We start from the raw sequence: 12880 nt of genomic DNA on the forward strand, positions 1-12880 counted from the left end.
CGGTGGACATTATAGGGGTTGTCCAGCCACAAAATATTTTTAAAAACAGCTCAGAATGGTGTACACAAAAAAAAAATAATCATACTTACCGTACCGATACCCCACCACTCCCCTGGCGCTCCCGTTTCTGCCGCTGGCCGATCCCCGCCAGTCTCTGTACTTTACTCTGAGCTGTTCTATAAAATTATTTTTTGTGGCTGGACAACCCCTTCCATGTTAATAAAGCTGTAGTACATTTGGTGGAGCTCGCAGTGGAGAGTGGGGCTCATTCTGCATTTCGCTAGGATTTCTACTTATGTCCCAGCATAACCTTGTGCTAGAAGGCTAAATTTACCACCTATACCATCATCATCTATGATACAGTTGTTAGCGCAACGCCCCTTTACTCTTCAACCACGAAGAACTTCATCAGACCTGCCACCAGAGGGCAACCCTGAGCAGCTTTCCATGTATTTTGTGCATATTGCAAGATCCAATGACCCCTCGGGATATGGTAATTCAGGATTTCTGAATATCGAGATCCCTTGTTATAGTCTGCAGTTTTCTGAAGCAGGTGCATATCTTTCTCCCTATATCCAGTGCAATAGGTCATCATTATATTAGAAGAACACAAGCAGATGAATATTAAAAGCCGTCAGGTTTAATTTCGATGGATTGTTCATTATATACATGTTCCCATCCCCTTCATAGTTAATAACGTGATGAAATCTTAACCCTTCGAAATTCCAAAGTCCACGATTATCATGTTTAATATATCTCAAAGTAAATAATACGGGACACACGTTCCCATTTCCGTATCTTGTCCAGTATATAAATATGTATTACACACGCAGCCACGCTCCTTATGTAATGTCCCTTGGGTCCAGCCCCTTTGAAATCCGCACGTACTATCCCCCTCCCCTCTGGGTATCCAAAAAAAAAAAAAAAGAAGAAGAAAGTCTCATTCCAGTGTAGTGCAGAATATGGGAAGGAAGGGGGAGGGGGTCCCCTGAATCTGTCAGGGTGGTAGAGCCCATATGCCAAACCTGCGCAGAGGAAAGGTGCAATGTGTCGGGGGGGATAGGTGGTCTGTGCTCCCCTCGCACCCCCCCAGCCAGCGATGGTAACAGAACTGGATGTGAATCCATTCTCAGAACACACCTAGTGGGAAAAGCAAGACATTCAGTAGGCAATTCATGGGGCGGCAAGTCATTAATCAGCAATTGGGAAAAGCGAAGAGACAGATTCTAATCCCAGCCGATAAAAAGACGAGCGGCGGCCACTTTTTTATGCTGCTCAGTCATTAATGACTACACGGACTCACCGATATCTAATCTAAATCTGGTCACACAGTTATCTCCCCTGAAGCCCCCATATAAATGCTGACCAGTTATGTTTATTGCCATGGGTAGACAAGATAAGCGGCTACCAGATCAATTGTCGCTTATCTCCTGAGGACTAAAGAACCCAAAGTATTGAAAACAAAATATGCCGATCCTCATTTTCCCTGATATATCAGACATCGAGGGACAATCAGGCTGCCCCCATACACATTAGATTATTGGCTGTTCCCGTCTATATTTATCGGATGGGTTTATGGTATTTGGCAATTATTATTACATCTATGGGACGTCAGAACAGTTATCACTCAGGCTTGGTCGTCAATGGTAAATACAATGATCGTAGCGATTAATATCATCTGAGACGTCTGAGTTCAGAGGTTGGATTTTTCTATTATCTGGCAGCCGCTTATCACACCCCAGAGAATCACATGCACGTTTATCCAAGTCAAACGTACATGTCAGCGGGGGGAAATTGGCCGGGATTATAGATTTCTATGGTCTGCAATGCTGGGGTGACAACGCTCTGTCACCCCTGCATTGCACCATATATTTCTATGGGAAAGAGGGCAACGGTCTGTAGTCCAGAGATGCAGCATGTGTGAAACAACCTAAACATCTGAGGGAGTCACCAGCAGCTCGGGTGTAGCCTGCAGCAAAGACGACGCAGACAAGGATAACTCCCATCATTGTCATTAAAAATCTCCGCTACACTGCAAATCACATTATTATTATCTGGGGGGGGAATGGAAAAAAGATAAAGGCAACTTTGATGACTTTGGGTTAGGCTAAGCCCAAATTGTGATCATTGGCACAAAAGTATAGCAAGGCCACAATGGCGCCAGAAGACGGCATTATTTCCGGTTCCTGGGTGATCTCAGTTTGGATACATGAATGTATATTGTATATTTACACTGGAACTTTACAAGTCATTTGGCAGTTTAGCAGGAAACACATCCCTGACCAACATGGCGATAGAGCGTCAGGAACCGGCGAGAATGGAAGTGTCGCAGCTACGTGAAGATGGGCAGATGCGGGTGGCAGAGATCAGATACAGGAGGCAGTGCAGCGACAAGCAAGGGGAGAGGCTTAGGATTAGGAACATCGAGTCGTCTCCTAAGTGGCTTTTTAAAAAACACAAGCTCATGGTTTCTGTGCAGGCAATGCTCTGCTGGCTTAACCCTCTTAATGCTGGAAGAACAAGCACTGCAATACTCTGCAGGGGTAAATTCTGTCTTTCCTTGGCTGAATGATGCATTAAACAAAGTAACGCAGGTTCCATGAGAAATGAGGACGAGAATCACTAACAAATGCAGCATCTACTCTTCTTTTTATCATTTTTGTTCTCGTTTTTTGGGTTACCCTGTTCCTTCCAACTTCCTTCAACTTTCTCTGAGTGTCCTGCCCCCTGCTCTACTGCCTCTCTTTCTGGTCTTCGAACTTCTGCCTGCTGGTGCATCAGCTGATCTGCCCCCTGCTGGTGCCTCAGCTGATCTGCCCCCTGCTGGTGCATCAGCTGATCTGCCCCCTGCTGGTGCATCAGCTGATCTGCCCCCTGCTGGTGCCTCAGCTGATCTGCCCCCTGCTGGTGCCTCAGCTGATCTGCCCCCTGCGTCTGTCCTCTCCCTGTTCTCTGTTTACTTCGCACACCTGCTCGGTGTTGCCCCGCGGCTTCCATCTCGGAGAGGCTGTACGCCATTGCCAGCTGCAGGTCCTCGTCTTCATCGTCGCTGTCCAGCACCAGGTAGGTTGGGGACGCACTCTGGACGGTGGATGGAGACTCCCTGGTTTGGGTGGTGGTGGGAGTTGGCACATTCTTCTGATCCCTTTTGCTCATCTCCAGTGCAAGAGCAAGTTCATCTTCTACCCCTGCAAAATTCAGACACGTAAGAGACAAAATACTCTAAAAATACATGTACACAAATACCAGGACATGGTCACGTACAGTGTAACTATAGGGGTAATCTGGTCCAGAGCATTGCAGGGGGGAGTCCTGCAGAGAACGGATCCCACCTCAGAGGACCCAACGCCGCGGCCATCGGAATCTGTGGGATGCTGCGTAATGCAGAAAACAAGCAGAGCCCGGCTCCCCGGATTATGAGCGGTCCCAGCAGTGGGAACCCTCACTATCAGCTAACGGTCAGGGATCAGATGAATAGAAAAGGGGTTGTCCAAATCTGTCAATGCCTTTTAAGTTTCACTGTCAAGCGGCCACTAGAGGGAGCAAGGATTATTGTTCAATAAGAGTTGTATGAATCTCTTCAGTTTGCTCCCCCTAGTGGCAGCTTTGTTCAGCAGAAATGTACATGTTTAACAAATTTGTACATAGAGCTGAGATTCCTATTAGAATATAGAATCACGGTTATCAGAGCAAAGGGGGGCATTTATTTATGTAAAAAAATAACGGAATCAGAGACTCTGTATAATGACAGAATTACCTGTCCGCAGCAAGGTGAGGTGCTCCCTGGTCTCCCTCGCTGTATTATCTAATCTTTCCTCTATTGCTATCTTCAAGCAGCCAATACTTCCCACTTCTGCTGCGATCATCTCATGGCTAGTTAAACCTGCTTTACTATCATATAATAGAACTATAGAGATGGTTACAAGAATGAGGATTTCCTATGTGTACATTTCTACATAGGGCGGCTTAGAAATGAGTTCTAGTATTCCTCGTAATGTCTGTGGTGGTTTAGTGAATTTTAGGGGCGGATATCTGTACTGGGGTGATGAAAGGGTTAGTCATAAAATCCTTTGTGATCCAGGGTGGTTAAGGGTTAATGCATAAGATCAATGGGGGGAGCCATGTTGGGTTAGAGGGTAAAATCTGACATTTCTGGTGGTTTACGAGGGTGAAGTTAATTAATGGTATTATCTGTTGAGGTCTAGTCTAATGCCGAATGATAAAATGATGGCTACCAGAAACTACCACTAGGGGGAGCTCTCTGAACTCCCATTGAAATCAATACCAGCTGTATAAATCCATAAGTAAAGAGCTCCCCCTACTGGTAAAATGTTATAATTTAACCCAATAAGGACGCAGCTATTTTGGGCCTTGAGGACACAGAGATTTTCTTCATTTTTTTCATCACTGCGTTGAGAACCATAACTTCTTCATTTTGCGGGAAGAGCTGTATTTATTATCATCATTGTGGTGAACGTATAATAAATTGAAAAACTTTAATACATTTCTTTTGGGGGTGGAAAGAAAACAGCAAGTATGCCATTGCTTTTTTTGTTCACATCCTATAAATGGCGAATTAAAGGAATTTTGCTAAAATTACTTTTAACCACAGATTTATCCTTTGAGGCTATAAACTTCAGGCTGGGCTTTAGCGCCACCTAGTGCTAAAAAAAAAGTGTATAAAGCAACCATCAAGTCAACCAAAGTAAATCACAGCGGTCGCTGGATCCTAGAGCTTCTCACAGATTCATGATATTGATGCCATAAATTCCATGTGAGACATCGGGTCGACACCCTAAACACCCCAAAGGTCCCCGAGAAATCTAGAGTGCACATTCTATTGGCCTTTTATTACAGCGCTGTTTGGTCACTGCAGACATTCATTTTCAGAAGTTTATGGTCGATTCTCAACACTTCTTACCGTTCACCCGGATGGACGTAAGCTGCCCGTCCTCCTCGACCTCCACCCGTTCTACGCCATTTTCTACAGTCCTGTAGGGACGGACGATTATGCGATTAGTAAACACACTGACAGGCGCGCGCGCGCGCGCGCTATACTCATCATTAAGCAGAATGGTCACATACAGCCTATTCACTACAAGGTTGTGACTGGAGGTACGAGACCTGTAACGCCTCACGACTCAGCACATCTCAACTTCGTCACTGCGCAAGTAGTAAGGCGTTACATGCGGATTTTGGGTTACATGCAGACGTTGCCGCAAGTTCGTTGAGATTTTGCATTGAAATCGGTGACAGAAAATATCAGTCTGGCCTTATTCAAATTTCCTACAGTATCCACGACTGAAATTCCAGGCGGATTTGCAATTCAATGTCTCTTGGATCTGTATGACGATTAGCCCCGGATTTTACGCTCTCAATATATGACGTCACTTTTTTTTTTTTTCAAAAAGCAGATTTTAAATCTTTACAGAAAATGTCCACAATGTCTGTACAGATGCAAATGTCCCATTAGGCGATGTTCACACTGCAAATGAAAAACAGCCGTAAAATACGGAGCTGTTTTCAAGGGAAAACCGCCTCGGATTCTCAGCCATTTTTTATGCATCAGGCGTTTTTTTAATGCGTTTTTTACGGTCCTTTATTGGAGCGTTTTTTCTATGAAGACAATGAAAAACGGCTCCAAATACAGCTCAAGAAGTGACATGCACTTTTTTTTTTTACACGCCGTTTTTACAAACGGACGCGTAAAAAAACGCCCCGTGGGAACGATATGCAGTTTTTCCCATGGACAGCAATGAGCAGGTGATTGGAGGCATTCAGCCCCCGTATTTTCAGCCATTATTCGGGGGGTTAACAGCTAAAAAGAAGCCGTGTGAACATACTCTTACAGTCTATGGGAGGCGGATTTCGGTGCAGAATATGTATGAAATCCAGAAAGCGTGAACGAGGCCTAAGGGGAGGAACACACGCCGAGGAATCAGGAAGAACACGCTGCTTAAAACTACACAGCAAATCCGCCCTGGTAGCCGCAGAGAATTCCGTCTGTAAAACTCCGCTGCGGAAATTCCGCACCAATAAAAACATGTAAACTGACCCAGCAGTAGTCATGGCGACGCGTTTCCCTCTCTTGTGAGCGCAGCCCGGCCTCCTGTGATGACGCTGTAGTCCATGTGACCGCTGCAGCCTTTGATTGGCTGCAGAAGTCACATGAGATGAAACGTCATCCCAGGAGGCCGGGCTGCGCTCAGAAGAGAGAATCGCGTCGCTAGGACTATGGCCGGTGTGAAGTATAAACTTTATTATTTTCAAGTTAAAAATATTTGTGATTGGCTGCAGCGATCACATGGGATGAAACGTGATTCCAGGAGGCGGGGCTGGAAGAACAAGAACAGAATTCTGGGTAAGTATAAGATTTATTTATTTTTTAATCGCTTTGTTGCGAGTTTTACCATCACATTGAATTTAATGCGGAAAACCCACAACAGAAGAGAAGCATAAATGGACACGCTGCCGCGTCAAAAACCGCACTGCATGTAAATTCATGAACGATATTTTTCGGCATATTTTTTCTACTGTGTGTAAAGACATACAGCGTACGATTGCAGAGACTGAACCAGCAGGGAATGCACAGAAATCTCAGCAGTAGATTTGCACGTTGGAGCGCTAGATCAGAGGTTGAACTATGGATAAGGGCAAACTCACTTTCTGGTTGTTATCTTCTTTCCGTTAACAATTTTAGTTGTGGTGGAGACCGAGCAAACGTTTCCAGTTACCGCAAACCCATCACTTCCAAAAGACGAAAAGGATGAGAAAACTGTAAAGAAAAATTCACAGGACTCAAAAAACAAAACGTTAAAGGGGTTTTCAAGATCTCGGCTTTCTGTCAGTGAATATTAACATTCTTCTTTACATTTAGAGGCTGATAACTTGTCCTGACTTGCTCCTGCTTTCACAGTTGATGGTTTTGTTACAATGTATCAGTATAGATAAGAGCTATTAGACAGGAGTCCAGGACAGGAGTGATATTGTAGAATCGTCTGTCACATATTCACCATGTACCTCATGGGCCAGCAACCTTCGGCAGAGCCTTTGGCTGCTAGTGCATGCTGGGAGATGTAGTTTCACAGGAGCTGGAGCACCGAAGGTTGCCGACCCCAAATGTACCTATTCACTGTATTGCAACTATGAAAAATTTGAAGATTTTATGGCACCCCCACGAAACAATGACATTTAAAGGGATGCAGTATACGTCCAGGATATTACTCATCAGATAATATATCAATATATAGAAAAAAATATAGATAAAAACACGGTTCAGCTTTACCTCTGCTACCTGGAAATACGTCGGTAAAGAATGGCGCGGAACTGGTGTGCCGCATCTCATCGCTGTGCATTCCAGGGAACAGGAAGTCATCACCTTAAAGTGACAGGAAGTTGTAATGGAGCATACTCAACACAAGGTGGCACTATGAGTTTTGTTAAACTACTTATTACCTTGCAATAGGTTTATATATTCCTATAGTACTATCAGTTATACTCCTGTTCTGCTCTTCTTTGAATGTAGTCACACTGAGACAATGCCAGGCAGCGCCATGTTGTATCAGGCCACAATTGAAGGCTTTGTGCACCTAACTTTTTCTAGAAATAATCTCCTACAATTTTATGTATGCAGCTCCTATGCAGAACTATGTGTTTCCGTGGTTACAGACTACAAACCAAGCCATATACTCTGATCCTGTAGTCATCTGTTACTCCCCTGCTGCATTTTCTTAACCAGAAATCACAACTTGCACAGCAACGTCAATGTGAGAGAGGAAAGGGCACAGGCACGCCACATAGAGAATTAATTTCATAAATGTCAGAGAAAACAGGTCTTCAAAAGATTATTCTGGCCTCTCACGGTGACATCACCAGCCCTCCCCAGACAACCCTATATCTTCACCCTGTGACACCATCATTTTTTATAACCTTGTCCCCTCACTCTATGGCATCATCAGCCACCCCCCAGATAAGGCTGCCCTCTTAAATTGTGACATCAGTCCCCACAGGTAAACCCTTCACTTTCTGATGTCATTAGCCCTCCCCAGATAACCCTGCCCCCTCAATCTGTGACATCCTAAGTCCCTCCCCAGATAACCTTGCCCCCTCACTCTGTAACATCACCAGTTTTTCCCAGATGACCCAGCATATACACGATGACATCACCTCCCCCCAGATAACCCTACCCACTAAATCTGTGACATCATCAGGACTTCCTAAATAATCTTTCCCCCTCACTTTGTAACATCACCAGATTTTCCTAGATGACCCTGCCCTACACTCTGACATTATCAGCCTTCACCAGATAACCCTGCCCCTACAATCTGTGACATAATCAGCCCTCCCCAGGTAACTTTGCCCCCTGTGACATCAGCCCTACCAGTAAGAAATATTATTTTCTCTAAAAAAGTATTTCAAAGATACGGCATGTCACATCCTGATGAGAGTCTCCCTTATTAAAGTACAGATCTGTATGACGGGGTCAGCGAGAAACGTGAAGGATATCCACGTCCTATCTGATCCCGGTCTCATTTTCCTGCCAATATAAAGTCTTGCTATTGGATTCCGAATCAGCATCTTGAGTTTCTAATCTCCTTCGGTTTCATACCGAGCTGAGACCTTACTAAAGAATCATCCGACCAAACAAGATGATCCTAAACCAATACTATAGTGTAAAAAAAACTGAAAAGACCCAAATACACATACTTTCAGAATCGATTGTAATGAAGGAACTGGAATACATGAACTTACCAAAGAAATCTGTGAAAGGGTCTCGGCCACCAAAGAATTCTCTAAATACTTCCTCAGGGCTCCGGAATGTATAGGTGAAACCTTGGTATCTGGAGTTGGATCTTGAAGGTTCTGGGAATAAATGTAAACAAGAAAAAAAAAGAATCTTCAGATAGAGATAAAACGCTAATACCTGTACATGTTCAGATTCTTGTATATAGGGGCAGTGTTATAGTAGTTATATTCTTGTATATAGGGGTCTGTATTATAGTAGTTATATTCTTGTATATAGGAGCAGTATTATAGTAGTTATACTCTTGTATATAGGAGTAGTATTATAGTAGTTATACTCTTGTATATAGGAGTAGTATTATAGTAGTTATACTCTTGTATATAGGAGTAGTATTATAGTAGTTATACTCTTGTATATAGGAGCAGTATTATAGTAGTTATACTCTTGTATATAGGAGTAGTATTATAGTAGTTATACTCTTGTATATAGGGGCAGTATTATAGTAGTTATACTCTTGTATATAGGAGTAGTATTATAGTAGTTATACTCTTGTATATAGGGGCAGTATTATAGTAGTTATACTCTTGTATATAGGAGTAGTATTATAGTAGTTATACTCTTGTATATAGGAGTAGTATTATAGTAGTTATACTCTTGTATATAGGAGTAGTATTATAGTAGTTATACTCTTGTATATAGGAGCAGTATTATAGTAGTTATACTCTTGTATATAGGAGTAGTATTATAGTAGTTATACTCTTGTATATAGGAGTAGTATTATAGTAGTTATATTCTTGTATATAGGGGCAGTGTTATAGTAGTTATATTCTTGTATATAGGGGTCTGTATTATAGTAGTTATATTCTTGTATATAGGAGCAGTATTATAGTAGTTATACTCTTGTATATAGGAGTAGTATTATAGTAGTTATATTCTTGTATATAGGGGGCAGTATTATAGTAGTTATATTCTTGTATATAGGGGCAGTATTATAGTAGTTATATTCTTGTATATAGGAGCAGTATTATAGTAGTTATATTCTTGTATATAGGGGGAAGTATTATAGTAGTTATATTCTTGTGTATAGGGGCAGTATTATAGTAGTTATACTCTTGTATATAGGAGAAGTATTATAGTAGTTATATTCTTGTACATAGGGGCAGTGTTATAGTAGTTATACTCTTGTATATAGGGGGCAGTATTATAGTAGTTATACTCTTGTATATAGGAGAAGTATTATAGTAGTTATATTCTTGTACATAGGGGCAGTGTTATAGTAGTTATATTCTTGTATATAGGGGGCAGTATTATAGTAGTTATATTCTTGTATATAGGGGGCAGTATTATAGTAGTTATATTCTTGTATATGGGGGCAGTATTATAGTAGTTATATTCTTGTATATAGGGGGCAGTATTATAGTAGTTCTATTCTTGTATATAGGGGGCAGTATTCTAGTAGTTATATTCTTGTATATAGGGGTAGTATTATAGTAGTTATATTCATGTATATAGGGAGCAGTATTATAGTAGTTATATTCTTGTATATAGGGGCAGTATTATAGTAGTTATATTCTTGTACATAGGGAGCAGTATTATAGTAGTTATATTCTTGTATATAGGGGGCAGTATTATAGTAGTTATATTCTTGTATATAGGGGGCAGTATTATAGTAGTTATATTCTTGTACATAGGGTCAGTATTATAGTAGTTATATTCTTGTATATAGGGGCAGTATTATAGTAGTTATGTTCCTGTACATATGGGGCAGTATTATAGTAGTTATATTCTTGTACATAGGGGGCAGTATTATAGTAGTTATATTCTTGTATATAGGAGCAGTATTATAGTAGTTATATTCTTGGATATAGGAGGCAGTATTATAGTAGTTATATTCTTGTATATAGGGGGCAGTATTATAGTAGTTACATTCTTGTATATAGGGGGCAGTATTATAGTAGTTATATTCTTGTATATAGGGGCAGTATTATAGTAGTTATAGTCTTGTATATAGGGGGCAGTATTATAGTAGTTACATTCTTGTATATGGGAGGCAGTATTATAGTAGTTATAGTCTTGTATATAGGGGGCAGTATTATAGTAGTTATATTCTTGTATATGGGAGACAGTATTATAGTAGTTATATTCTTGTATATAGGGGCAGTATTATAGTAGTTATAGTCTTGTATATAGGGGGCAGTATTATAGTAGTTACATTCTTGTATATAGGGGGCAGTATTATAGTAGTTATATTCTTGTATATAGGGGGCAGTATTATAGTAGTTACATTCTTGTATATAGGGGGCAGTGTTATAGTAGTTATATTCTTGTATATAGGGGCAGTATTATAGTAGTTATATTCTTGTATATAGGAGCAGTATTATAGTAGTTATATTCTTGTATATAGGGACAGTATTATAGTAGTTATATTCTTGTATATAGGGGCAGTATTATAGTAGTTATATTCTTTTATATAGGGGCAGTATTATAGTAGTTATATTCTTGTATATGGGAGGCAGTATTATAGTAGTTATATTCTTGTATATAGGGGCTGTATTATAGTAGTTATATTCTTGTATATAGGGGCAGTATTATAGTAGTTATATTCTTGTATATAGGGGCAGTATTATAGTAGTTATATTCCTGTATATAGGGGGCAGTATTATAGTAGTTATATTCTTGTATATAGGAGCAGTATTATAGTAGTTATATTCTTGTATATAGTGGCAGTATTATAGTAGTTATATTCTTGTATATAGGGGGCAGTGTTATAGTAATTATATTCTTGTATATAGGGGCAGTATTATAGTAGTTATATTCTTGTATATAGGAGCAGTATTATAGTAGTTATATTCTTGTATATAGGAGCAGTATTATAGTAGTTATATTCTTGTATATAGGGGCAGTATTATAGTAGTTATATTCTTTTATATAGGGGCAGTATTATAGTAGTTATATTCTTGTATATGGGAGGCAGTATTATAGTAGTTATATTCTTGTATATAGGGGCTGTATTATAGTAGTTATATTCTTGTATATAGGGGCAGTATTATAGTAGTTATATTCTTGTATATAGGGGCAGTATTATAGTAGTTATATTCCTGTATATAGGGGGCAGTATTATAGTAGTTATATTCTTGTATATAGGAGCAGTATTATAGTAGTTATATTCTTGTATATAGTGGCAGTATTATAGTAGTTATATTCTTGTATATAGGGGGCAGTGTTATAGTAATTATATTCTTGTATATAGGGGCAGTATTATAGTAGTTATATTCTTGTATATAGGAGCAGTATTATAGTAGTTATATTCTTGTATATAGGTGCAGTATTATAGTAGTTATATTCTTGTATATAGGGGCAGTATTATAGTAGTTATATTCTTGTATATAGGAGCAGTATTATAGTAGTTATATTCCTGTATATAGGGGGCAGTATTATAGTAGTTATATTCCTGTATATAGGGGCAGTATTATAGTAGTTATATTCTTGTATATAGGGGGCAGTGTTATAGTAGTTATATTCTTGTATATAGGGGCAGTATTATAGTAGTTATATTCTTGTATATAGGGGCAGTATTATAGTAGTTATATTCTTGTATATAGGGGGCAGTGTTATAGTAGTTATATTCTTGTATATAGGGGGCAGTGTTATAGTAGTTATATTCTTGTATATAGGGGGCAGTATTATAGTAGTTATATTCTTGTATATAGGGGGCAGTATTATAGTAGTTATATTCTTGTATATAGGGGCAGTATTATAGTAGTTATATTCTTGTATATAGGAGCAGTATTATAGTAGTTATATTCTTGTATATAGGGACAGTATTATAGTAGTTATATTCTTGTATATAGGGGCAGTATTATAGTAGTTATATTCTTGTATATAGGGGGCAGTATTATAGTAGTTATATTCTTGTATATAGGGGGCGGTATTATAGTAGTTCTATACTTTTATATAGGGGGCAGTATTATATCAGTTATATTCAGGGGGCAGTATTATAGTAATTATATTCTTGTATATAGGGGCAGTATTATAGTAGTGATATTCTTGTATATAGGAGCAGTATTATAGTAGTTCTATTCTTGTATATAGGGGGCAGTATTCTAGTAGTTATATTCTTGTATATAGGGGGCAGTA

The 12880-nt window shown here is 39.7% G+C and overlaps 1 protein-coding gene across 7 annotated transcripts in view; it reads right to left on the reverse strand.

The window, feature by feature from the left end:
- Nucleotides 1–618: 618 nt before the first annotated feature.
- The window catches only part of DNAJB2 (DnaJ heat shock protein family (Hsp40) member B2), a 31371-nt gene continuing 19109 nt past the window's right edge, over nt 619–12880 (reverse strand). For 6 of the 7 annotated variants that reach the window (XM_075829152.1, XM_075829157.1, XM_075829156.1 and 3 more), the window contains 5 exons: nt 8752–8862; nt 7286–7378; nt 6664–6775; nt 4922–4992; nt 619–3188 (listed from right to left, as the gene is read on the reverse strand). In XM_075829152.1, the coding sequence (XP_075685267.1) occupies nt 2623–3188; nt 4922–4992; nt 6664–6775; nt 7286–7378; nt 8752–8862 (953 nt within the window). In that variant the 3' untranslated portion in view covers nt 619–2622. The remainder of the gene's footprint in view (nt 3189–4921; nt 4993–6663; nt 6776–7285; nt 7379–8751; nt 8863–12880) is intronic. The other variant, XM_075829159.1, reaches the window with a different exon arrangement.

Source organism: Rhinoderma darwinii, chromosome 6 (genome assembly GCF_050947455.1).
Source record: "Rhinoderma darwinii isolate aRhiDar2 chromosome 6, aRhiDar2.hap1, whole genome shotgun sequence".
Lineage (NCBI taxonomy): Eukaryota > Metazoa > Chordata > Amphibia > Anura > Rhinodermatidae > Rhinoderma > Rhinoderma darwinii.